Source organism: Ursus arctos, unplaced genomic scaffold, assembly GCF_023065955.2.
Source record: "Ursus arctos isolate Adak ecotype North America unplaced genomic scaffold, UrsArc2.0 scaffold_28, whole genome shotgun sequence".
Taxonomy (NCBI): Eukaryota; Metazoa; Chordata; class Mammalia; order Carnivora; family Ursidae; genus Ursus; species Ursus arctos.
In genome coordinates, this window is record NW_026622963.1 from 20,858,305 (window position 1) to 20,885,808 (window position 27,504).

Below are 27,504 nucleotides of genomic sequence, written 5' to 3' on the forward strand. Positions count from 1 at the left end.
CTACCTCCTCTTTGGCAATGCGCATGGTGTCAGTAACTTCTGAGAAGACCGTGGGTTTGATGAAGAGCCCCCTGTCTTCCATGGCCAAACCCCCACATTCCAGCTTGGCTCCTTCCTTCTTCCCACTCTCAATCAGATCGAGGATCTTGTCGAACTGCTTTTGGTCAATCTGCAAAACACAAGAAGTACAGCTTGGATTCCTTTGGACGGCGGCCGCCATCTTATGGGTCCAATGGCCTTTCCCATTTCAGCTGACCCGCCCCTAAGTGTTCTTGCCAAGTCATAATTCATGGGACAGATGTGCCTTGTATGCAAATATTCCTCAATGCACAAATCTAGGCTCTTTGGAGCAGGGGAGAGATGGGCAGATAAGCTCTCCTCATCCTCTCCAGCAGTACGGTCTATTCATACCACAGACCTCTTCCGTGCTGTTAAGCAAATCCGTAAATGAAACAAGATTTGAAGTGGCCACATTCTTTGCTCTCCCAACTCTTTGCATCCTAAGAGGGTTGCCAGATTTAGCAAATAAAACTACAGGACACTCAGTTAAATTTGCATTTTTGAAAGACAATGAAAGACTTTTTTAGCATAAGCATATCCCAAGTAATGTTTGGGATATGCTTATGCTAAAAAAGTCTTTCATTATTTGGGATATGCTTATGCTAAAAAAGTCTTCTTTGCTTATTTGAACTTCCGATCTAGCTGAGTGCCATGCAGGTTATGTGGAAACCCTCCTCCCTTCTCACAGGGCACCACGGATGAGGGTAACAATTACTGGAATTGTCCGTCCATGGTGCAGAGGAGAAGGGAGAAGGAAAGCTGATCACCTTACCCAGCAGCCCTGGAAATAGAGTGGTGTGATCCTGAAGGTGAGATGGATGGGCTTCTGCTTACTGGTGAGGAGCAAACTCATCAGGAAGCCTCTGCCTTCTGCCATCTTGTCTAGGGATCTCCTGAGCCAGAGTGCACCCTGTGCCCCCTACCTAACACTCTGCTTATAGACAAGGCACTCAACTAGCTGTCAAAGGGCACCCTTTTGGGGAGACTGTGCTCAAGGGAAGAAGTGCTCTCCCCAAACCCAGTGGTCCTTCTTCCTGAATCCATGGTTTCCCTGTTCTTCACCATGACCCTGTTGCTAGTCCCTTCCCTTTGGCTGAGAGAGAGAGAGAGAGTTTTGATAGGTTTGCTATAGCTGAGCTTTTCAGATAGAAAAACTGGTTTCATTAAAATGACTTTACATTAAAAACAAACAAACAAGCAAACCCAATGGTGTTTCTGGATGCCTGTCTGTTCCTGAGGGGCAGGCTGGCTTTCTCAGAACCGGTAGGCACAAACCATACAAGTCACTGGACCAGTCATCTCCTGAAGTGTGGATCCAGTGGGGAAATTCCAAGTTGGATCCGTACCTCACACCTTGCACCAGCATAAATTCCAAACAGATCAAAAATTTAACCATGAAAAATGGAAGTTTTCAAATTCTCTCACGTAGGAAAAAGCCTCTCTACACATGGGGTGTTGATAGTCTATGAAGTGAAATCCGGATGCCAAAAAGAAAAGATTAATAAATTTGAGTATGTTGTAAAGAAAAAGGCAAAGCCCTCATATAAGCAAAGTCAAAGGCAAAAGCACAAACTGGAGAAAACCTGACAAGTCATATCATAGAACTGGAGCTAATCTCCCTCGTGTTTCAAGAGTTCTTGGAAGTGTGAGAAAAATGACCAGTAATACAAGAGAAAAATACGCAGAGCACATGCGCAGTTGATAGGCAAGATACTACCCACGGCTTTTAAACGTGATAAGATGTTCTGCCTTAGTCATCATAAGACATACGTGCATATGAAAACCAAGTGAGATACCATTTTTTGCCATCAGATGGGCAAAATCCATGTTCTGTCATATGGCTGGAGAAACACACAAGCTCATACAAGGCTGGTAGGAACACAGGTTGGTTGATCCTCTTGGAAGGGAATCTGGCAATGCTTATAGAAATTACAGATGCGCTTCCACTCAGCGATCCCACTTGAGGACTGTGTCCCACTGATTTCCTTGCATGTGTGCAAAATGACGTACTCTGCGACATTGCACACAACTGCATACACCCACATGTTTATCAGAACATGTTATTTGAATTCTGGTGAATTCGTACAGCCAAACTTTATGTACATATGAAAAAGAATGAGGCAGGTTCTCATGACTAGCATAGAAAACTCTTCCAAGTTTCTTACCAGGGCACAAAAATCAAGGTGCAAAACAGGATAGATATAGTAATCTGTTGGGTAAAAACAGGGGAAATGAGACTACATGTTCATATGTGCTTATATACCCATAAAGAAGTTCTGGAGGGATACATGAGAAACTAAGACCGTGGGATGCCCACGGAGGGCAGGTAAAGAACCAGGCCTATGAATGGAGGGGGGAGGAAGGAAGAAAGTCTTTTCTTGCCTGACCTTTCTATGTGCTCTAGGTTTTAAGCCCTATGAATGTACTCCCACCTGAAAAAGTAGTTCAGACAACGCCAATGATTCTCGTAATATCTCAAGGTTCTCTCAACTTCTCTCTGGGTGAATCAAGTCTTGGGTTAAACGTTCCAAGACTGCCCTTCCTCCCCGGAGGCCAAGAAAGACTGTAGGACTTCACCAAATATAGGTCCTGAGTGGCTATGACCATTCTCTACCTGTCTGTCCTGGAGTCAGTGCGGAGTCCCCATGGAAAGTCTGCATATCCAGACTCCACTCTTCCTGATGAGTCCATGTGAACACACCGTTTCGATCTAATAATCCCCCAAGAAATGTCAGCTGGTGGCTTCCAGTGCCGGAGGGAGAACCTTCCAGAAGTGAAGGATGCAGCAGGGCACAACACCAGGGACAGAGTTAGACGGACCCCAAAGGACAGGTCAGAAGCTGTACCTGGCTCTGCTGGAGAGGGCACCAGATCCTGCCCCCACCAGGTGGCTTGCGCAATGTTTATGCGCCTCGTTGCTCAGTTGCCAAATAAACCTGAAAGATTCTGGAGCATTCGGCTGGCGACTGCCTGCAGTGGACACCGATCTAGGTCAGCTAGCTGTTTTACAGGCAGGAGACAGACAGGACTATTTAGACAGCTGTAAATCCTCTCTGAGTAAAAATCTTATTACCGTAGATGAAAAAGCACTTTGGGAGAAAAAAATCCAACAGCGTCCTAAAATAATATGCTGAGGTTAGGCGGCTTAAGTGAGCTTTCAAAAGGACTTTTAGCAGCAGCATCAAAAGCACCGATGAAATCAACACCCATTCTGCTTGGATCTGCTCTCTTGGAAGAGATTTCTGTATCTGGCTTCAAAAGTCAAGCCTGGAGCCTTGGAAAGAGACTTATGAATAATGATGGGGTGAAAGGTTTTCCTTAGTATGGGATCAGCTCGCATATTTCCCACGGAGTCTGGATTAGCTTTACAATCACGGTGGATTTGATAATGGCTTGTGGCCATGTTTGCATGCAGACCTGAAATCCAACCAAGGCCACTAAACAACTTCGTGTCACTGGCCACTGGGTTTGGAGTTGAGGTCTGGCAGGGTGGGGAGTCTTGGCCACAAGCTGGGACGCTTCTCTCCACCAGGGTCACGTGGCATTGGAGCCACAGTGCATGCGGGCTGGGGCAAGGCAAGGATGGGCACGGTGGCCAGAAAAGCACCTTTTCCACGTGGTCCTCCCCCTTTCCCAGCCAGGGCATCCCCAAGGGATGGTCAAGCAACACCTGACCGACATGGCCTGAAGTCATGCACAGACATTTTTTGCCACCTAGATCAGGGAGCCTGTCATTGAATGCTCCCCACCCCACCCCCACCTCTGAAAAGTAAAGACTTATTAGGTGCCTTGAAATATTCATAATAGCCATCCATTACTCCCATTTTCCAGATGAGGAAAGTGAGGTTTGGCAGGAGCTTGGGACTTTCACAAAGTCACAGAGCCAAACTTGTGTGGTTTCCCATGTAAACATGTGGTGCCAATACAGTGGGGAAGCAGCGAGCTCCCGGGATAGACACAAGTAGGTGAGTCTGGACACGTGATTTGCAACTTCGTGGCTAGGGCAGGACTTTGGCTCCAAGAAAAGTGGGTTGCTGTCGAGCTCCATTTCAATAATGCATGGGATGGTCAGGCTGCCCTCCTTTAAATATTTATCCATCTGCTGCACTGCATAATTAGTAAGAAAGTGATACAGGATGTGCCCTCTTAAAGAGGTTATTAAACCTCGCGGTTATGATCGTATTCATCCCATCGTTAGTTTCGAAAACCAGGCCTCCGGAGACGCGTTCCTCCTGCCCAGAGATGCAGCCCCGTTCCCTGAGCCCTCTCCACTCCTTCTCCACTGGGATTCTTTGGTTTCTGACCGTCGCCTTGTCCTATAGCGCACGTGAGCTCGAGGGCGGGCCCAGAGGCTGAGACTGTGGGCTCTAGGTACTTAGCTTCTGCCAGTACTTTGCTGCCTTTCAGGCACGGTTACAGTCTCTCTTCTGCAAGGAGACCGACCAGGTAAGACAGCCTCTGCCTGAGTCTCTCTTCTGGGGATCCCGGTGCTCAGAGACTGGATGGTCCTCTTGGCTGGAGGGTGCAGGCATAGGGCCTTATGAACGGGGAACCCTCCCTCCTGCCGAAGCTCTGAACTTGGCATTATCAGCCGCAAAGAGCAAAACCTCTGTGTGTCCACTCCCACTTTATAACCCCACAGAAACCCGATGGGACCGTACTGTTGATGGTGTCTAAACACAAGCGAGCGGCAAGGCTAGGCAGCCTCCCTTCTGCTTTGAAAGGGACCCTGAATCGATCGAAAAGCACCAGAGCTGTAAGGGGCCAGGGCCAGAGGGGCTGCCTGGTTCAGTCCCCCATACACACTGCGGGTGCTGACACATCAGTAGGTTACCTGTGGCCCCTGCTCTGTTCTGACGTCGAAGGGGTCTCCGACCGGACGCTTCTTGGCGTACTCCACGCTCCGCCTGACAAACTCGGTGTAGATCTGCTCCTCCACGAACACCCGGGAGGCGGCCGTGCAGCACTGACCTTGGTTGAAGAACACTCCCTGATGGGCGCACTCCACTGCCAAGTCCACTGGAGGGAGGGGGGCGGCGGGAGCGAGAGGAAGCGATTAAGTCGTTAGGGCAGGACTGGTGACAGCTGCAACGCTAATTGCCTGCACCAGAAAACAGGCCCCGGAATGGCCGCATTTCAGAAATTAATTTTATTCCCGGCATTTCCAACAGAGAGGATGGGCAAAATGAGTGTGGGGTGAAGCCAGTCCCCCGACTGCAGGACTTTTTTACTCTGCTAAGGAGCACAGAGAGTTGTTACATTCCCCGGTTCACCTGCTCCTGGATCCCTCGCCTCCCCCTTCTGGAGGACCCCCTTCTATAGACTAACCTTCTGTAGGTATCGATGAGACCAATTGGTGAGAGCTATTTCCACCTCGAGTTTCCTTCACTATCAAGTCCTATTAAATCAGCTTCTCTTGCTTTATTAAGTCTTATTAAGTAACATTAATTCCATGTGGGACGTACACCAGTTAAAAAACAAGCACTGATTCCGCCTGAGGAGGTCTGGATCTGAGCTAGAGAGCGGGCATCGAGTTCAAACTAGAAGGGTGCTTAGTAAGGAAAACCTCTGGGGCCGTGCTTCACGAAGAAGAATGCTCAGTGGGGTATCGCTTACAGCTCACCGTGTCATTTCTAGTGCTCCACGGTGAGCTGGCTTTTCTGCACCCCCGCCCCCCTTCTAACACGCACACTGCTGCTTCAAAAATGCAGCTTTCCTTAGCACGGGGCAAAAGCATGGCCCCTGGGGAGTCGGGGCAGGGGATCCAGACACCCAGCACCACTCTTGAGCAGCTCCGAGGAATGCTGCCCTCCGCTCTGGAAACCGAGACATTGCTTTCGAGCCGGGTCTTCCATAGAAAGTCCCTGTTAGCGGCAGATAAAGCGTCATAAGGATTTGCACCGACCCGCACCGCCCCCTTCTCTGCACCAACTTAAAACTGCCCCTTCTCCAAAAGAACTGATTCGTTTCCTGCGCCCTGATGGGAGCCAGGGGTGGTGGCTGCCGTGGGGGGTGGGGGGATGGGGGCATGTTATCATTGACATCGTGCGTGGATGCCAGTTATGTCAGGATTGGAATTTGTGGACTGGTGCTGCCCGGATGACGGCTCCGCGGGGTGTTTATGAGCCTTATAAAACCAACCCCTGAACAGAAGTTTTGTGTTTTAGCTGCAGTGTTCTTCACTGGTGGGGAGAGAGGATGAGCTGAGGTGGAGACCGGGCCCCCAGAGATGGTGGCACAAGAATGCAAAACAGGGGTCCTGGCTCTTTAGGACTGGAGTTTGGGACCCCAAATGTAGCAGCACTCAGAACTGCTCCATGTGATTCCAGAAACCAGTAGCAACACCAACGATGCTTCTACACAGGAGCAGCAGCTCAGGCAAAAAAAAGAGCAGTCTGTCTTTACGCCCAGCTTCCTTCTCCTTCCCTGAAGCTTGCTTCCTCCCCTGGCCACTCACTCTCCCATGGAAAGCCAGCTTCAAGGAGAGGAAGTGGTATCAGTCCTTTACGCCTTAGCAAGAAATTGTGCTAGGGTCATTTTTCTCAGGGATGTTTGCAGTGTGGAATGGAAAGCTTTGTTCTCCATGAAAGGAATTTCTGGCACCAGGGGGCAGGTGAGGGGGCTGCTCTAGAAGGTGCTTCAGGGTATCTCAGAAGTCATGCCTTCTGACGGCTGACCCTGTCAGCAGGTGAATGAATGCCCGATGTGGCCCCTTCTCCCTTCTTCTGGACATGGCAGCCAAGAGCAGCATACAGTTTCCATTGTGTCATGAAGCTCTAGCAAGACACAAAGCTGCCCCCAAACTGCTGGGCAGGGTTGCTTGCCCAGGAGGAGGTGGTCGAGAGAGAGGCAGGACCCAGACTAGGGAGATACATTTAAGGGTCCGCTGCCCCTGTCCTCTCATTTGTCAGGCCTGAGACAAAGAAGGAAGAAACATCTCAAGTTTCGGAGAGGAGAAAAGCACCACAGGAAATACTGACTGGGGTGGGGGGATGATCAATGCCTGTGAGTGGGGAGCACCTGCCCTGCTCCTTCCTCTCCTGGCCGGCTCCCGGCACGGGCGGCTCTGGAGAAGAACCTGGATCTGCTCCTCATGGCCCCAGCTCTGCAGGGACGGGGAATGCACACTTAATCATGAAGGGCAGAAACAGGCCCCCACAGGACACGTTTTTCTCCGAGGCAGCTTGCCGTGAGCAATAGAGCTGGTGTTTTGATTTTTATTTGTCTGCTTATGGCAGGACAACCCAAGGTGGACAAACACCGCCATTTTGTGTATATGTGTGTGTCTCTCTCTCAGTTGGTTCTGAGTGGATGAGGAAGCCAGGAGAGGCTTATGGACCGTCTCAGCCCCAGCAACGCCCAGAAGGGGAAAGACTCACGGTCCGCGTCAGCGCACACGATACAGGGGTTCTTCCCCCCCAGCTCCAGCGTCACCCTCTTCAGATTGCTCCGAGAGGCGGCTTCTTTAACCAACTTTCCAACCTTTGGGATAAAAAACAGACCAAAGGAAACCTCAGATGCGGCCAGACCTGGCCTGAACGTTCTGGACAAGCCTAGGGCTCCCCTGCCTCTCTGTCCAGTTGCCTTAGGCCTCTAAGGCTGCTCCCCACCCCCTGGCCTCTCTCTTTGTCTCCTCATGGATCAGACCTTGACATCACTGGAATCCTTGGTCCGACTGCTCCACTTACAGGGGCGGAGTGGGAGCCTTTGGAAGGCCCAGTGATTCGCCCCCAGTCACACAGCTGGCTGGTGGCAGAGCCACCTACTCCCTTGTCCTGGTGCCTGTCCCTCCTGGCAGCAGGCCGGTCCAGCTAGTCTGGTAAAGGGCTCGAGGGGGCCCAGGGGCAGCTGTTCTAGCGCTTGCTAGTGGGGGACGTGGTTCCGCGTGGCTCTCTGGTATAATCTGAGGGAACCTCCAAAATTATGGTGATAGGGAAGCTTCCCTTCAGGAGGAGAAGGAGCCAATTCTCTGGCAGCAGACTCAAGACTGCGGCTTCTCCAGGGGGAAGCGAGAGAACTGGTAGCTGTGCAGGAAAAGGACCCCTCACGTACCTGGAGGGGCTCTCCTATCATTCCACGCACTGCCAGAGGCGAGGCCTGCCCCATCACACAGTGAGCCCCACAGACTCAGAGCCGGGGAGACTCTCCGACCAAAGTGCCCGTAGACGCTTAGAGCCAGACAGCTAGCAAGGGGCAGAGCTGGGCTCTTCTCGGGCTGAGGCTGTTTCCCCAAAGCTAAGGTGTGAGTGCATTTAAAAAATTGGCCAGCTCCCGGGTGATGGACTGAATGATGTTTGGAATAGTTCTACAGTGACAATGGACTGTCCCCAGAGAACAACAGAAGCAACACCAGTCTGCCACGGGCGGACGATTCCTTGTGGGGCTCAGGTGCACTGCTCTCAGAGCTGGGCACAGCAGGGGGACCAAGGCTGGGAAGGCACCCCCCCCTTCCAGACATGCCTGCCCGTTGAGCGACCCCTGGGACCACAGAGGCCACTTTCTTGTCCCCGAGGTTGGGTTCCCATTGAGAGCACCACCCCACTGGACCCATGGGCAGCCCTACGGACGCCTAGAGAAGAGGGTTCAGGCAGACGTCTCTGCAGAGAAGCTAGGCAGGGGCAGGAGAAGGGATGAGTCTGCTGTTGGGGTGAAGACAGCTCGGGCTCCTGGTTGGACTAAATTTGTGGGGAGATGGGGACACCTGCTGCTTGGGAAGCATTTATTCCTTTCTTTCTCAAGCACAGAAGAGTATTAGAGATAATTCCACACACAAATGCGTGTCAGGGCAAAGGGGGAAAGTTTTCATCTCCCTTCCCCCCTGTGCCCCAGGACCTGCACAGAGGTGGCCATGGGAAGAATTCCTTGGGTATCCTTACGGACCGTTTCTATTTCTCTCCACACACACTTTCCTCGTGGGATCATTCTGTAGCTACTTTCCCACAGCTTACTTTTTTTGGTGCCTCAACCACAGACGGCAGACGCTTTCATATTTTAATGGCTGTAACATCTCGTACAGAATGGATACAGTGTACTGGAAGACATGTCCTTGAGGGCTTGTGAGAACCTCTCTCTGACTCGTGGCTTTGAAATGGAATTTCTGAATCAGAAGTTGGACACTTTCAAATTTGGGATCCATACTACATCATGGCCTTTGGTCTTGGGACCGTTGGTCTCCCACAGTCTCAATTAGACCAGATTCCAATTTTTACCAATCTGACGGACACAAGAAGACTCCGACTTTCATTTGAATTTGCATTTTTCCCTGATGACCAATGAGCTAGCTCAAGCTCATTGGACATTTGGTGGTTCTCTTCTCTGAGTTACCCACTATCCCACCATTCAGTATGTGTGTGTGTGTGTGATTTTCTTTCATTGATTTTTAGGGATATAATGAATTTTAAGCCTTGGAGAGCTGCAGAAATTATGACTGCTCTTTTCCCAGCTTGCTATCTATCCTTTAACTTGGATTATGACGCTGTTTGTCCTATGGATGTTTCACATTTTTATTTTATCTTATCTACCAATCTTTTCTTCTAAGGCTTCTGAGTTCTATTAGATATTTATTTAGTTTGGAAACTGGACCAGTGACTTTATTTATTTGCTTTTTTTTTTTTTTCCTGATCGCTATGCACTGAAACGTGGTCATACTTAAGTGTAAATAAATCATAGTTTAGCGGCTCAAAGGAAAAGTTCCCACGTCTCAGATCACACAGCGGCTGCCATGTTGGCTGACAGCCGGTGAGGACGGTTACCTCTGTGGACCCCGTAAAGGCGATCTTGCTGATCTGAGGGTGAGAAGAAATTGCTGCTCCCACCGTGGGCCCAAACCCTGGCACGATGTTGACCACTCCTGGAGGGAATCCGACCTGGATGGAAATTGAGGTGGCGTTCAGAGGAGAAGAATGGATCAGTGTCTATCACAGACCGCGCTCAGGCCGAGAGAGCCGGGGCTGTAGGTGTCCCCCTCACTGGGAAGCCAGGGCCAGCGTCATACAGCCACCCTAGAACCCAGACCCAGGCGGCCAGTGTGCGGGCTGGGCCAGGGTGAGGTGTTCGTATGCCGTTCCTTCCAGGCAGCACCTCATAACCCAAAAGGGCCTCTGAGCAAAATGGCGGGAAGCCTCCACAGCTGAGCTCCCTTCTATGCGTGTGTGTGCGCGCGTGCGTGTGTGTGGGGGTGGATCTGTCCACACGTATGTACTCTCAGGGAGAAGAGAGATACCTTGGTTACACCCTCCAAGGCTCAGAGACCCCTGCAAAATACCCTCTCCCTGAGCTTCAGCTCCCATTGTTTTAAACCTGTCCCATCAATGTTCCAAATGGCAACGCGGTATCACTCCCTCAAAGCTCCTGCTTGTTGAACCTGGGCCACACCCAGAGCTGGCATATCCAGAAGGTTGGGGACAATCACTTCTTTCACATTCACACCTCCTGCTTTGCACCTATGAGGACTCTTTATTCACCAAGAACCCCACAAATGAATGAGGTGGAGGGATGCAATTCAATGAACAATTAATTAACTTACCATCTCATGCTATTAAAACACAATTTAGAAAAGGCAAGATTTTAGGACATGGTGTTCAAGAGTCTTTAGTTTCCTAGTTGCTGTGTGTTCACGCTTGTGATTTTAGAATCTGTCAGTCTCATTAATATAATGTAATCATATCCTACATCCCCAAAGGAAAGTGGGAAACAGGCCAATTCCTGGAGGCTGCAGACTTACTTCTAAGCAGTAAAGGTCCTGCTTCCCGATCTTATTAACCCAGCTGAGAAGTCAAATGAATGGATCTTTCCTCCCATCCCTCTTTCCTTCCTGTTTCTTTTTTAACCTCTTTGCAACACACAAGCTGGGCTCGGCAGGGCTGAAGCATATTGCCAGGTGTGTCTGGAAGGAGGTATTTCTTTGGGCCGCTGGTTTCCCAGCACAGTGGCTGCGGGATGGGACAGGACAATGGCCCGAGCGTGGAGCACTGGCGAGGAGGCTCGGATGAGTGAGCCCGGCTTGCGGCAGCCCCTTGGGCGGGTACTGCTGGCAAGATGTCCCCTCCAAGAGAACAACGGGCCATTTCCTACACCACAAATGCAAGGCCCGACGAACCTCCAAATACTTGGCTCCCTCTCAAGTGACCCTCTTGCAAATTCTCTAGACAAAACATTTGCTCCTAAACCATAGGCTTGAACCCATAATAAGAGTTAAGTATTCTCATTGGATCAGTGGGAGGAATGGAGTTTCTTCTAGCTCAGTGACCACAAGCAGGAGAAAGAGAGCACGGCTGCCAAGTGAAACACAGGGAGCCATTCCCTTCCCACTCGGTCGTGAGCGGGCGGGCACTGTCACGCACCGCTTGGCTCGACGGGGCAGCTTCATCTGGTGACGGCGGCCTGGTTCCTAGGAGTGGGAATGTTATCAACAGCACATAATGTTTTCTTTCTTTCTCAGGTGCCTTACCTCTTTGATCAGAGAGCCCAGATAAAGGGCAGTGAGGGGCGTCTGCTCCGCTGGCTTCACGACGACGGTGTTCCCACAGCAGAGAGCAGGCGCCAGCTTCCACACCAGCATCAGCAGAGGGAAATTCCACTAGGGACAGAGCACAGAGGAGCTTGGGGCCCGGATCCACCCCGCCGCCCTGTCCCGGAGGCCCAGCGACGTCTCCATGGAGGTTATTTGCTTTGCATGGTCCAGACTGGGGACGTCAGAGGTAATACAGAAGTGAGCACAGATCAGACCTGCCTTCCTGCCCCATGCTTCCTGAGCTACATTCTGGGACATTCTGGGAGATCTGAGTAAGTAGTCTTTGCAAAGAGGATTCTGCTGCAGGTGCACTACCTTCTCCTCCTGGAGGTTTATAATGCCATCAGCCTGTTAAATGATCTGAAAAATACTGCAGGAATGAGGCCCGCCTCTCCGAAACTCAGATGTCTCAGGATCTTTTTCTCTTCTTACAGAATACATAACTAAACTCCCACTGGATTGCTGTTTGGTGAAATTCATGTTGGGAAAGTGTTTCTTGTCATCTTTCAACTTCTGAGGCAAGGATACTGAAATCACTGTAACAAGAAGCCTAACAAGAGGTAACAGCCACTGTGCGTTCGCTCTGTTCCAGGTGCTGTTCCAGCCACTTCACAAAAACTTAACTCATTTGATCCCTACCAACCTATATGAGATAGTCCTCTTATTACCCCCATTTACAGATGAGGCACAGAAGGGAGAGGTTACTTGCCCAAGGTCACAAGCTAGGAGATAAAGGCCAGGATTCACAGCCAGACTTGTGTCCTCTCCTACCCTCCCCCTCTGAGTATCATCTTTGATGAGGCAAAATGAAACCAAGCATCTCCAAGAGAGCAGGTAGCTTGATTCTAGCTGTCCCTCAACCACCCCCATCCCAAAGGAATCCCTTTGGCTCCTTATGTTCAAAGGATGCCAGACAGAAGAGCTCCCTGCAAAGCTACACGCATGGGACCAGCTGAAGGTGGCGAACTCGTGGTCTGGCCACTATAATTTCTCTCCCAGCTTTGTCTGGAATTCCTACCACTAGGCAACAAACAGAAGATCCCAGTTCCCAAGGGCCAATATGCTCTGTTAAATGATGGCAGGCATTGTTTTGGGGTACCCCCCACTAATGCCTGGGGTTCCCTCTTCTTCCTGGACCCCCACTCCATAGCACACAAATGCCATTGTCTCTCCTGTCCGACAAGCAAACCCATACCTTCCCTTAGCTTTTGCCACTTCCAGCAGTTCCCTCTCTCCCCTCGAAGCTTCTGAGAAGAGCTGTGCCCACATGCTTAGGTCCCTTTTTGTAAGTCCCAGCAATGAAGCTTCCACTGTACCCCAAACTCCAGACACCGCTGTTGGTGAGCAAATCTAACAGCTGTGCTCCTGTCTTTTTGAATTTCTACGAAGGAGAGGACCCTATTGACCACAGTCTTTTTCTGGAAATGTATTCCATTTCTGGAATGCCCCGGACCCTAGCTGCTCAGACTTCTCAGTGGGATCCCCTAAGAGTCTACAGGATTTGGCCCCTGGCCCTCTTCTTTTCTCACTCTGCATCCCTCTCTGGATGACCCCCTCTCAACTCGATGGGCAGAAACACCTCTGTCCTGACCACTGCACGTGGGTAGCTCCAGCCCTCACCTCTCTCGAGCCCTTGACCCAAATATGCAAATGACTGATGGGACCCTTTGCTTGGCTCTTCCACTGCCCCTCTACGACATCTGCCCAGCATGACCTCCATCTGTCACGGCACTCCACCCTAACCCACTTCTCCCCCAGTCTTCCTCAAATCACCCAGCAACACCATCCACCCAGTTCTGGCCAGGACTCACCCCCAACCTCTGACTAGACACTAAACTCCACCAACTCGACCTCCTCAGGAGCTTTCAAACCCATGCTTCTGCTTGGTCTTCAAACAGTTCCTGTCTTAATCATTTTTCTTGGCGGGGCTTCCTTCCTCGGCCTTTTAACTGACCTGCAAATTCCTCAGGGGCAAAGGCTGGGCCCTTTTCCTTCATGTCTTCAGTACCTGGCACCCTGGCGCCGTGCCTGGCACACGGCGGGCTCTCCACTGTTGGTGGAGGGACACATCTTCCTTGTCTCCACAGAGCACACTTTCAATCCTCTCTCCATGTTGCCGCCTGTCTGCCCAGCCTCCCGCCCAGGTGTTCCAGTGGCCCGAGGCTTTCTCCAACAGACAGGCAGCATCACCGCATTCCCTGGCACCTGCCGGGCTCCCCACTGCCCAGTGATTAAAGTCCCAGGCCCTCGGCAGCCATGGCCCACTGGGTGCCCGGCCTGGACCACCGGACATGAGCTCCTCCTCTTCCTCACTTTGTCCCTATCTTAAGTGTGGCCTCACCAGCTTTCCTGCTATCCCCCCGCCTCCAAGTAACCCAGGCACCTCAACGTCCTCACTGGGGCCATTCCTACTGCTTAGAAGACCTATTTTCCTATTGAACGACTCATTCTCATCCTTCAAGGCCCTCTTAAAAGACCGCTGCCCTAGAGAAACTGGGCATTCCTGAGCCCTCTGGCTGGGGTCCACGGTGCCTTCTGTTGTGCTTCAGGAGTCAGACCCCTGAGGGCAGGCATGGGATCTAACCCATCCTGGTAACTCTCGAGTGCCCAGCCCCATGCCACAAAGCAAATGTTCAGTTAATGCCAGTGTGATCGAATCAGAAGACACCAGAAACTGGTTCCAGAGGCCACACGGGAGTAGGGCAGGATGTGCAAGGATCTATCTAGAAAAGTCACCATACTTACAGGAGTGATGGCCCCACACACACCTATGGGCTCATGCCTGGTAAAGCACACAACGTTGTCATCTGGAAGAGAGGTTATGTGGAGAACACTGGAATTAACCTCAGTCGAAGATTTTACGTCACAAAAAGACAAGAAAGAAAGCCAGAAGCGCACAAAGGTGTCAGCTCCAAGTCTTGTCTAGTCCACAAACAAGGGATCTTTAGCTCAATGTAATAAGTACAATTCCTTAGGAGAAATGAGCACAGGACCACTTTCTTTTGCAACAGGAAGGGGGCCCGGGGGGGGGGGACATGTGGGGGGGCAGGGATGCTCTGGAGAGGCTACCTGGACCAATGAGAAGACAGAGCCCCCGAAAGTCCCCCAATGAGGCTGGGAGTCCAGCGTTGGCTCACCTGTGGGGATGGTCCTGCCCTGTATTTTGTCAGCCCACCCTGCAAAGTATCTGAGGGTTTTAATACAGCCCTCCAGGTCGATGAAAAAGGCGTGAAGGAACGGCTTCCCCGTGTCCATCGTTTCCAGGGTCTGCAGAAAAAAGACAACATCTGTGTCAGACGCAGTTTCCTGCTTCGCCGTCAGGGGGTGAAAGCCAGGGGGTGGGGGGAGAAAGCACAGTCCTAGGACACGGCGTGTGCCATGTTCCGTGAGAAACATGGCAGAAAGCAAGCCACTGTGTCTCCTGTCAGACCCGTCTCAGACTGTCAAGGATTACTCTGCTTTCAAAACAGCTTAGTCGGGGGCGCGGGTGGGGGGGCTTGGCCAGGGCATGAGCGGGTGTCCCCGTGAAGGACAGCAGATGGAAGTCTGATCTGGAGCCTCCCTGGGAAGGAAGACACGGTGGCATTTGGTCTTCTGTCTGGAGCACAGCTGGGTGACCCGGCCACACGGGCTTGTGCCCTCCCAGGGAAGCTCTCGGGAGGTTAGCTGCCTTCGGGAAGGCTGGAGAGAGGGCTTGCGACCTCCACCAAAAGGGGGGGGATGCGGGATCTTCCTTCCTGGCTGGGCTGACCAGCGTGGCTGTGGAAAGAGCGACGGGGCCCCGAAGGGTAGAGCTCCAAGTCTTGTCGCACAAAAGGCACCGTCCTCCCCAGCCAGGCGGCCCCAGCCGGATGCACGGTCGGAAGGGAGCAGGCTCGCCCTTGGTGGTGAGGGAGGTGATTACCCAGGGCGAGTGGGCAGCCACTCAATGGCAGGGATTCTTTTCTATTTCCAGCCCGGGGTTTAAGAGGACCCCTTTGTCCCTCAGACAAGCGGCCCCAGTAGAGCCCGGCGCTGAGACCGCCTGCCATCCATCTGGGCAGGAAGTGACCACCCAGCACATAGCCTGGGGCTGGATTCTCATTTTAGAGTCCATGTGGTGAGAGGGTGATTCACTGGGCAAGACAGGCCCTTCCACGTGCACCTGCATCGGCCTCATCTCTGACCTTGACACCTCAGCTGTCACTTCAAGGTGCCCACACCAAGGCTAACAGAGCCGGGTGACACCTAAGGTCATTCAGTGGGGCACTGGACTCGGGGCATCCAGCTTCCAGCCAGCGCAGTGGCCACGCCTTAGGCTGTTGCCACAGGACATCTGCGTCAGGGAAGACTGTCGAATGGCCACGCAGGGTCCTCGGGGCGACCCTCTCAGAACTTTGCTTCAGGGGGAGCCCAGCTCCTCAAAAGGAGTGACTGCTTCTCTCACTGAGCGGCAAGCCCCCAGATCCCCCTCTGGCTCAATTTCCTCATCTGTAAAATGAGAATAATAATAATGATAATCACAATAATAGTAGTGGCACTTGCCTCATGGGGCTGGGGTGAGGGCTAGGATGGGGCCTGCCCATAGGAAGTGCCAAGCGAACTGTTTCATGATGACATTAATAGCCGTCATGACTATGCTCGTCTTCCTTTTCGGCAATCCTTATTTGGGGACACCGAGGAGACTGGAGTGTGAGTTGATGAAGACGACAGGGCTGGTCTGGGTCTGGGATGGATCCCACCCCTGGAGGATGCTGCTCCGGGACCAAGTCAGACCAAGGTCACATCCAGTGCACTGCACTTTGGCTCCTACCGAGTGACATTCCAAGCTGAAACTTTTCTTTTTCCACGGGAAACCCAACCGTTGCCGAAAGGTCCAAGACCGGGCGACTCCAGACAACATCTGGAGACCTGTCAGTGGGACCAGGAGTTTATTCTTGGCCCTTTTCTTACTTCCTCTGGTTGGATAGCCTTCGGTTACTTAACCTCTCTGGGCCTCAGTGTCCTCATCTCTGAAATGGGATAATAAATGTGCCTGCGATAAGCCTGGTCCAAGGTGAGTATTCAGCAAGCATTGGCTGTCTTTCATTATTAACTTGGGCAAGTTTGCTTCCCAGGGTGACAGCAAGAATTTGCTAGGTTGGCTCTATGGGAAGTGTCCAAGAAAAACTGGGGTCATAATAGATTTAGACAGGAAATTCTTTTTAAACAAAAAAAGATTCACAAATGAGTGGATAGGGCTGGACCTGAGAAATCAAGTGTTAGCTACTGACTGGGACTTTTAAACAGTTATTGGGGCTGGACCGTGAGTAAACCACAGCTGCTCCCGAGTTTACTTCCCTTGACATTTTACGAGAAAAAATATGCCTTCTGAAAAATTAATGCACTGTAACCTTCAGATAGGAAAGAGTGAAGAAAAGGGCCGAGGGAACCTGCCCCGAGACTCGGTCAGTGTGCCAAAAGCTTAAAATGAGGAGGCCCAGAAACGGGGCTGGGGTTGAAAAGAGAGTAAACAGGGAGGGCCCCAATTTGGGACCTTCCAGAAAGAGCACCCACAGAGCCAGAGTCTGGCCCCCAGGTGCCTCAGGAAGGAGGAGAAAGCTGGGGCTGCCGGATCCCCCACATCTGTTCCTAAACATCGAACACAGAAGTAAATACGTAGCTCTGTCAAAACCACTGAGTCGGCAAGAGAACGTGATAGGAAGAAGCACTTTGCTGCATGAAAATGCAGGAAAACCATATCGAGGTGGAGGGTGACGGTGCTTTCCTATGATGTGGTCCTGGTTTGAAAAGCCATATTGGCCAGTCATTCTCTTGTTCCTTTCATGATGCGGCAAAGAGCTGGATCTTATTTCTCGTGGGCAGCAAGGTCCCGACGGCAAGAGGCAACTCGCTCCCGCTGCGATCGCAGCACAGTCCTGCCAGGACCGTGGGGCGGGCTGAAGGCAGGGGTGGCTACATAGCCACTGCTCCCGCAGCTGATACTGACACTTGAGGACAGGGTAGGGAGGGGTGCCCAGGGCACATCCTCTCCCGCCTGCTATGAGTCCCCACGGACATTGCAGACTGATGAGCTCATGCTGGGTGAAAACAGAAATGTTTTTGAAAAAGCCAGTCTGGCAGCTTGAGAGTTGAGGCTGGCTTTCGTTGCAGGAAGAAACCAGAGACTCCACGGACAGAAACGTTGACCCTGAGAGGGAGACACCCTCACCCGGACTGGGGGCAAGCACGCCAGGCCCGGCTGGCAGGGTGGGAAGGAAGGAGAGTTGAGCTCTGTGCAGACGCACCCTTGGGGCCACGCAGCGAAGAGCGGCAGCCCAGATACAGAGATCCCCCAGTCTCTAGCCCCAAAACACACAGTTGGGCACAAAAACGATTTTGGCGTCCTGGATGACGCAGTGTCCACGAAGGAGTTACTCTACTGCTCGGCCCAGACATCCAAGCAAGAGAGGAAAGAACCATTTGTTCAAATAGGAGGCTGAAAAGGAGATTTACTCCCCCACCAACTGGGCCTCGAGGTTTGGAGCAACTTCTAAACAGGAGTCTGAGAGCCGTGGGAGGGCAGCGTGTGTAGGTTGGGAAGGACCTCAAGGCAGGAGGCGGCCCTGAGATTTCCTCTGCTTGCTCACTGTAAGACCGGAGGAAGGTCTTGGGATCCCTGTAAATAATGCATTTACAGCCTGTCTGTGTCTTTGCAGCCCAGTCTGATGGGAGCGACCCAACCTCGTGGTGCGGGCCGAATTCACACGCCTATGTTGCAGCAGGGGAATTAAGGTGCCTAGAAATTACCGGCCAGGGGGTCATGCAGCTGGGCATGCGCACTATTATGAGGACTGCTGTTCCTAATAACAACTATCATCTATTTAGTGCTGACTGCATGCCAGGGACTCTGCTAAGGATTTTAAATGGATCATTCTCGCTGAATACCATTATTATTGGTATCTCCCATAAAGAAATACATGCTCAGAGAAGTAAAGCAAGTTGTCCAACGTCACACAACTAGTAAGTGGCAGAGCTGGGATTTGAACTGAAGTCTTTCATAGCCTGAGGGTTCCCATAACCAGGTTACCCTGCACTCACCATCACTCTGCACATGCTTACCCAGTTCAGGGGTGAAACAGGGGTGATTTTTAGGTTCTATGGGACCAATGTTTTCTATGTTAAGGAGTGGCATCTATTTAAATAAGTATTCAAAAAAATATACCAGCACAGATCTTGTCACCTAGGATGACGTTCAACTTATCAGTAAAAGAGATTTCATATTAGAAAAAAAAGGTTAATTTCAGAAATGTACAGGTAGGACCAGGCTTATCTGGTGGCCCGTGACCGTCTTGAGTCTGGGAACCATGGACACAACTGAACTTCCTCCGGGCAACTGCTTGGTCAAGAACATGAAGTGCAGGGTGGGGGGAGGGGCGCAAAAGTCTGACTTCAAAATGGAAAGGGTTTTGAGCTGGACCGTGTGGACACATGCCTACTGCCAGAGAGCTGGCTCTACCTCAAATGTCCTGACACACATAGCGCCACACAAAACCAGCACCCTGGGTCTCCCCCAAGCCCCGCGGGGGCCAGACGGTCCCACACTCGCCCGCCCATGAGCGTGTACTCACAGCCAGGACGGCGCGGTCCCTCTCCACAAGGTCAGCCAACTGATGCAGCAGCCAGCCACGGCCCAGGGCGTCCAGGCGGCGCCAGGGCGAGCCCCTCTGGAAGGCGGCGTGTGCGGCCTCCACGGCCTTGTCCACGTCGGGCTGAGCGGCCAAAAACCAGAGAGAGTGGGTCACCTTCTGTCACGTTTTGGGAGAGCTCAGCCGTCAGCTACAGCGAACAGCAGAGACCCGCGTCCCTCACGCAGCAGAGGAAGGGGGGTGGGTGGGGGTCAGTCGGAAGGTGGCCCCTAGGTTCGAGATCGCTGGACACCCCCGTTTGGGACTTTCAAGTGACTTTTTCCTTCTTTACGTCTTGGGTCTTTTTCAAGATTTCTACAATGGCCAAGTATGAACTTTCTTTCTGATTATAAAAGCGTTTTAAAATAGTTTATAAGACTACCGACCTTAATTATTTTTCTTGGTGACCCGAGTAGGAAAAGATTTTCCACTTGCTCGCTCAGTTTGGACACACACACACTCCCACAGCTCATCAGTTAGGTGGGAAATGTCTGTCTTGGCATTTTATTCAAGCTGAGGACTGTGGTCCTATAGTGAGAATGGGGCAGGAGTGCTTCTCGGGATCTCGGAACTGACCACATCGGAAAAGTCCACAGACAGGGAGGTTCTGGAACTTTTCTCTTTCTTCAGCCTCACCTCCAACCCCACCCCCTACCCCCCTGCCTTGGGGGCAGAAGTGTTGCACCATTCCCTGGGCAAGGAACTAGATTTTCTGTGCACCCATAGAAGAATTACAATGGAAACTTCTTCTTAAAAGGAAAGAAGTACGAGCTTTTTAGAGCTATTTAATGTCACCCATTCTTATTGATGGAAAATGAATTCAAGGCTCTGGTTGCTGACGAGCAATGGCTCATCCCCCAGGCCCCTCTGAGCCTCAGTTCCCTAGGGGAGTACAACAGGCAGGGGCTGCCCGATGCAGTCAAGAGGGACACTCCACCAAGAGTCTGTGTCTCCAAAGCATGCTTGGAGGCAAGCGAGTTTTGGTAAAGCAGATACTAGGACTTTGAATTCCTTATCCCAGGCTCTGGGGTGCAGGCCAGGGCCTCTCCAGCTGCAGGGGACAGGACAGCGTCTGTGTCTAGGTGCTCAGAGCAGTCCCCCAGAGCCTGGGGCAGGGATCTCACTCTCCTCTTTGATACCTGGGTACTGCACCTGGGAATCACCCACTGGGAATCCTGCTCCACAGGATGCCCCCCACACCCCGGCTGCCCCACGTCCTCACGTCATACAAAGATGAGCTCCTTGATGCTATTATCTTTGTAAACAGAGCTTAGCTTGAGGCATTACGCATGGAAGGGTCTGGACGGGTAGAACCACTGTGTTTCCTGCCTGTCCCAGAACTCACTGGTGGGATCCAAGTCGAGCCTATTTGCGACACGTCTTTCCCCCTATCCACATTCATCGTGACCCCTACACGTATAAGAACATCAGATGATTACTCTAGTGGTGGAGGAGAGGTTTGAATTTCCCTTGCCTTCTTAGAAAAGCTTTACCTTCAACCTTTCCTCTAATGGCACATATATTTAAAAGATACTTTCCGGCTTTGAAATGTACCAAGGACACATCCAGAAGTCCTTTATATACATAACTACATATATGGTCATAAAGACTATAGCTTTCCGTGATCATTTCAGGTTCTGGTAGAAAGGAAATCTGGTGATTGCGTGATGTTATTACCCCTGCATGACTTGGTTAGCAAGTCTTTTTCCCTTCAAGCCTTTCTCTTTCAAGTGTCTCCTGCCAGAATGCTGCAGTTGGTGAAACACACCAGCCGGAAATGCTTTCTGGAAAGAGGGTTTCATGCCTCCAGGTTCAAATCATTGATAAAAACCTTTCCTTTAGCCACGTGACGAGGATAGCTGAGGTCATCCTTATAGATGGGGAAACATCTATCAAAGGAGAGTGACTCTCTGCAGTGGATTGTCCCTAATTGATCCCATTCTGGGCCATGTGTGTGAGAAGCAGCTAACTCAGGTCCCACCCCGAGCACGGGCCAGGTCTGTCTTATAGCTAAGCCATACCGCCTCCTTATCCTCTAGTTATCTGTAATTTAATTACTTGGGGGGTGAGAGTGGGGGTGGGGGAAGCACTCACCTTATCTCCTTCTTCTACTTCACATATTTTTTCTAGAGTTGAAGGATTATATGTGGCAAACTTTTTTCCACTCTTGGATTCATGCCATTCATTGTTGATGAATATCTAACCAGGAAAGGAAGTTGTAATGCATTAGGGCTTAAATCAAAATCATATCATTCCAACATGCTGAGGACCTTAGGTAACGTCTTGTCCTCCCCCACCCTCTGCCTCCCCCCCCCCACGCTGCACCCCCCCCCCACTCTTTTACAGATGGGACCTAGAGGGGAGATGGAGTCAGATGCCCAACCAGGAAAATACTCAGAATTAGAATCCAAGTCTCCTGACTTCTAATACCTTTTCAGAGAATTACTTTTCGTCCTAATGAAACTAAAGTCATTTAGAATTTTTCTAAACATCTTGTCTCTTTTTATTTATTTAAAAGATTTTATTTATTCATTTGACCGAGAGAGAGAGAGAGAGAGAGAGAGAGCACAAACAGGGGGAAGGGGCAGAGGGAGAAGCAGGCTTCCCGCTGAACAGAGATCCCCACACAGGGCTAGATCCCAGGACCCTGGGATCATGACTTGAGCCAAAGGCAGACACCTAAGGGACTGAGCCATTTAAATTATTAACATGGATTCATGGAGGAAGAGTCGAGTTGAATAGTTAAAGGGTATAAGTTAAATCCTACTCCCTCATCAAGTTTGGGGGGAAGATTAAATAGGTTTATACATATAAAGTGCCAAGGGATCGCCTGCCCTTGAAGGGCAGGTCAGCAGTCAGCATTCCTTTCTGCCTCCTCCCTGTTGAAACCCTCAGCCAGACTGCCAAGGAACTGGCTTTCTACAAGGATCTTGCTATCACCCTTAATCTTTGTTGGTATATATCGGTACTCCTCCCCCATTCTCTTTAAAATGCCTATTTTCATGTTGGTTTTAATAAAAGCCCGTGTTGGAACACAAAAATAGATATCTGGGCTGGGAAATGTTCTGGTTGTATGAACAGATGTAACAAATAACCATTTATATCTAGAACCAAAGAATTAACCCAAAAAATCACTTCGTTCAGAGCCTCAATTATCTAGAACACGGCTGAGAAAAAGGACGTTAAAAATAAAAGACATCATGAGAGAACTAAGAGGAATTCACAGAGTTCCCACACTGAAAGGTGTGTACTATTTACTCTTAGTTTACTCTAACCCCTAACTGCTTTAAAAAAAGCACCGCATTCAAAGAGAGGGCCTTGGAAAAGAACCAGGAACAGAGGTGACAGGTAATACACAAACACGTTCTAACAACATGGAGGTCCCGACTCCCCGGAGAGACAGATGACCTCCCGCTGTACCAGCACGGGACAGGCTGGTCATCACAGCCCATCGTGGTGTCACACAGACCCCAGTCACAGACATGAGTAAGATGCTTTAGAAGCACTTCCATCAAACAAGATGCCATCAATAATTTCTAAGTACAGACCTAGCTCATCGAATTCCATTTCTGTATCTATAGGCGTATCTTTTGCCTCTCTTTGAGTCATTTAAAAGAATCGTGTCCATCCAAGGGCTAATTGCAATTACTGTGAATTTTATTCATTTGGAACACTTGACTCCCCAGTGATGATAGATGAGAGGGGAAACATCTCATCCAGAGTGCGGCTTGGTTACGATCTCTGTCCTGGGCTGTCCTGTAAAAACTCCAAAGCTCACCGGGAAAGAAACTGGCTCTGGGAAGTTGCTGGGGGAGACCGCTTTGATCACTCTCCCTGGAAAGCGGGGAAGTCTCAGTCTGGCGGGGGCAAAGCATGGAAGGCCAGCTCTTGCGGGGCAGGTGGACAGAGGCACCCTGTCCACCGTGTGGAATTCAGAGCTGAGAGCATCCCTTGCCTCTAGGATGTGCCCATCTGACTTCTGGAAGCTCAGCGCCTTCAACATGAGGCCAGGCCCCCAGGGAAGCACGTGGAATAGGCCAGGCTACAATTACAGGTTTATTCTTCCAACTGAAACCAAATCCAAGAGTTCACTCTTGCCATCCAGCAAGCAATCACTCGGTAACAGCGAGAAATTAATAAGCGGAGAAGAGAGGTTCAGTTAGCATGGGGAGGGAAGTGCAGCCAGAGAGAGAGGCCCATTTGTTGGAAGATGAAATTTCGTGGGTTAGAAAATACAGACCATCAGTGAAAACTGCTGAATCTAGATCCTTCCTGGTGTCAATTCCAAGGGAGAGGGAAAGTGAGAAGATGGTAGAAGAGAATATAAATAAGGAGGATGGAAACAGATTGCAACGATCAGATGTCCGTTATACTTCATCTCTAAGCATGTTCCTCCAAAAAAAAAAAAAAAAAAAAAAAGACTTGGTCGGTCATGACATTGATCCGAAGTCCCTCGTAACCAGCAACTTAAAAAAAACAGACTCCTCAACTCGGACCATATTTTCCCATCGCGAGGTTGCCAATTTAGCAAAAAATTTTTTGTATACTACACTAGTAAGTAATCTCGCAAGTGGTTTCTACTGTTGATTTTCTCTCCACTAAAATAAAACAAAAACACAAATAAAGAAGGGGTCAGTAAGTGTGGCCTACTGATTATGCTGCCTGTGCCGTTTTGAGCCCCAAATCAGGATAATGTGTCCAGAAAAAAAAAAAATTATCCTCCTCGGCCTGTGAACTGGTATCAGATAAACCTTACAGAGGTATAAAAATTAGGTTCCGGGATTCACATTTTACTGAAGGAGCGGAATGGCCTGTCATCCGGGCTGAGCCCAAAAACCACAGCTGCTCTGAGGAGCAGGGAGCCCCGGGGTGGAGGTGAAGTTGGTGACCACGCAAGTGAGGTCTGCTGATGCCATTTACAGGAACTTCCACCGGACTTCAGCGAAACCCAAAGGGGTTATGCTTTCAGAACCGGAGACTGGAGCTAATTGGAGCTTTTATCAAGGAGATTAGAAAAACGGGTGTTTGAGTGAACCAGAAACTCTTAAAGACGATCTCTGTTACTGGAAGACATTTTCTAAGGAAAGGAAAGGACCCCTCCTAAAGTGAAAGAGGTTGCTATCCTCTGAGATATGGGGGTGGGGGATGCCAAAGGGGATCCTTCCCCTCCCCCACCACCGGAGTCACATAGCGGAGCCCAAGGTTAAAATGTGAGAACAGGGGTGCCTGGGAGGCTCAGTCAATTAAGCTTCTGCCTTCGGCTCAAGTCATGATCTCAGGGTCCTGGGGTCCAGCCCCGATTTGGGCTCCCTACTCAGTGGGGAGCCTGCTTCTCCCTCTCCCGCTGCCCCTCCCCCCACCCATGCTCGCTTGTTCTCTCTCTCTCTCTCTCTCTCTCTCATAAATAAATAAAATCTTTAAAAAAGGTGAGAACAAATGAAGTTGTGACAAGGTCGTCCTTCTGGAAACTGGACTTATCCTGGGAAATGGCACCCCCAAGGCTAGGGCTCAGACCCACCATTTCTGGCATGTCCTCCATTAGCAAGAAGCTCCATGAGTCAGGTTTGAAAACTAACAGGCCTTTATGGGCTCACCACTCCACCCCTCCCCACTGCCGGCCCTGGGCCTCGGATCCGCAGTTCTGGCTCTCCTGCTTCTTTCCTAGGCCCTGTCTGCTGCCTCTCCAGCCAGAGGCCCTCCTAAGCATCGCTGGCCGGGGCTGCTGTCCCTCAGCCACCACCACACAGGCTGCCTGGGCCCCACAGCTGCTAGGGGTAGGCCTCTGCGGTGGTCGGCCCGGGAGCAAGGACAGAGCACGGTGGAGGCCTCACCTTCCACAAGGAAGGAGGGTACAGTGGCCTGGTGTCAGGCCCTAGCAGCCGCCATGGCCCCGAAGCCCCTGAGCATCTCATCGCGTCTCGCCAGCCTTAATCACACAGCCAGTTCTGTTCCACTAAGAAGAAGAGGCTCCCAGCAAGACAAGAGACACAGGTCGGTCTGTGAATCTGCTAAGGACCTCCTCTATATGCACTTGGGAAGGGCCATGAAGGATTGCAGAGAAAGAAGGAATTTTCCATAGGTGGCTGTATTGCTCTGATAGGATTCAGAAAGGTAGAAAGGCAAAAGACAATAACATAGTAATTTCTGGCTTCTGTAGCATTAAAAAAAAAAACCTTACAAAACAAAAATAAAACAAAGCTGCACCACCACCACCGACAGGCCGTCACCCACAGAGCAACGGTCTGAAAAGAGGTAGGTACTATCCCAACTGCTCCCAGAATTGGTGATGGAATTTTCGCTCTGAAGCTGATACCGCTACGGAAATGACATTAAAAATAATCTCCAGCATTTATGGTGAAGTGTCTCTGTTGATTACGGAACCCTCTGAAAACAGTTAATTTAAATGTCATGTGATCAGAGGCAGAGCCGACATGAAGTGCCAAGAGACCAGAATCTGAAGGCCACACATAGTGGCCTGCAACTTTCTCCGCTTGATTAAAACTATTTGAGAGACATAATTGCTACTTTTGAAAGTAAAATTGATGGGGAAATTTTCTCAGTGCTGTGTCAGCTGGAGTTGGGGGGCGGGGAATGGATAAGATGCAAATTAAAAAAATAAAATTAAATTAAAAGGAGGGAAAGTTGGGGAAAGAGAAGCCAGCCGAGGCTTTCGGTCTGCGACCCTGCCGCGCTCCCGCTCCAGGCCCCAGACCACGGCCCCCAAATAGACTCCGAGGGTCCTCCCGCAGGACGCGCTCCCCGCAGCCCTCCGCAGCCTGGGCTCCAGGCCTCGCCATCTTCCTTTCTGCCCTAGGCAGGTGATCTCACCGCTTTGCCGATGCTCCAGCCTCCCAGCCCAGCGCAAAATAGCAGACTCCACCCGGCGCAGCGCGGTGGGGCCTGGAGGCCCCGGCTTCCCAGGCCCGGGTTCGGAGACCATCGGGAACGGATTCTCTGTCTGCCAACACCAGGGCCCCGGGGCCCCAGGGCACTTGCACCAATGATCACCTTCCTACTCCCCCTGGCTCTCCTGCTAAGCCAGGTAGGCCAAGCACGGAAGGTAGGACGTCCCTCCCGTGCTCGCCATGCCATGGTTCTGGAGTCTCCGAGTCGCGGCTCCCCAGTGCAGACCCAGCTCTCAGACCAGCTCTCGGTGTTCTCAGGCACCCTCTGACCCTCCCGAAGCCCGACCCGTTCAGCCCCGGAAACCGTGCCGCAGGGCCTGCGGGGAGACCAACGCGCCCGGGGCCCCCGCGGCCCGCACCTCCGCTCGCCTTCCAAACGGGCCCTGAAAGGCACGTCGGGGCCGCGCCGGCGGCAGCCCGGAGCCGCGCGGCGGCTGCGCAGGCTCCCTCGCCAGGCTTGTAAGCTTCGAGTGCCGAGCCCCGCCGCCCGAGAGCCCGTCCGGGAGTGCAGAACGAGGAGTCCCCTTGGGGGTGCGCGGCGGACGCGCTCCCGCCCGGGATGTCCTGCGCCGCCAGACGCGGCTCCGAGAGGGTCGGACCCAGGCAGAGAGGCTCCGGTCACTGGAGCGCCGGGCGAACTCGGCCGAGGGCGCGCCGCCCGCAGCGCCCCGCACCCTCGGAGCGGAGCGGCTGGGCTCCACGCCTGCTGGCTCCTCGTCCCCGCCACTCCGGCCGGACAGCCCAGCGCGAAGCCAGGCGACCGTCGGGTGGGATGGGCGTCCGCCTCACCTTGGTGAACTTGACCTCCAGGTTGCGGACCGGGCGAGGCAGGGCAGGCGGCTTCCTGTCCGGCTGCCCGTTCTCCACGGCCCCGTTGGTGGTGGCCATGGCTCTTCTGCGCTCCCCGGCCCGAGGCGCCCGAGTCTGCGGCGCTGGCTCCGGCCTGGATGGTGCGCAGCCTGCTCGCGGGGTGACAGCTCCGCGCCGCTTTATGGAGCGACCCACGCCTCCCGCCCAAGGGGGCCGTCTAATTGGCTGCAGGACTGGAGGAAGGGAGGGCGGGCGAGAGGGGAGGGGGCCGGCCTGCCTCACCCCACCCCGCCCGCCGCCCTGCGGGAGCCCGGCCACCCCCCGCCAGGCCACCGCGCCGCGCGCTCCCCCGCCCCCGGAGGCTGCCCTTGGAGGAGCTCCCCCGAAGCGCCGCCGGGCCCCGGAAGTGCCAGGGCTCGGGCAGCGGGCCAGGGTAGGGAGCGGGGGCGCCGGGGCCACAGCGCCCAGATCTCTCCCCGAAGTCCGGCGAGCTCGCCCCGCCGCACCTGCCGCCCCCTGCCCGCCGCCGCTCCGCGCACTCGCCCGACTTTGGTCAGGGCGCTGCGCTCCG

At 52.0% G+C, this 27,504-nt stretch overlaps 1 protein-coding gene across 1 annotated transcript in view; it reads right to left on the minus strand.

Annotated features, from left to right (window-relative positions):
- ALDH1A3 (aldehyde dehydrogenase 1 family member A3) overlaps positions 1-27,229 on the minus strand; it is a 37,170-nt gene extending 9,941 nt beyond the window's left edge. Inside the window, exons 1-10 of the mRNA XM_026510346.4 lie at positions 26,913-27,229; positions 21,313-21,417; positions 19,162-19,302; positions 14,710-14,839; positions 14,318-14,379; positions 11,510-11,638; positions 9,813-9,926; positions 7,440-7,542; positions 4,895-5,079; positions 5-169 (exon numbers count right to left, since the gene is read on the minus strand). Of these exons, the coding sequence (XP_026366131.1) occupies positions 5-169; positions 4,895-5,079; positions 7,440-7,542; positions 9,813-9,926; positions 11,510-11,638; positions 14,318-14,379; positions 14,710-14,839; positions 19,162-19,302; positions 21,313-21,417; positions 26,913-27,011 (1,233 nt within the window). The 5' untranslated portion in view covers positions 27,012-27,229. The remainder of the gene's footprint in view (positions 1-4; positions 170-4,894; positions 5,080-7,439; positions 7,543-9,812; positions 9,927-11,509; positions 11,639-14,317; positions 14,380-14,709; positions 14,840-19,161; positions 19,303-21,312; positions 21,418-26,912) is intronic.
- Positions 27,230-27,504: the final 275 nt, after the last annotated feature.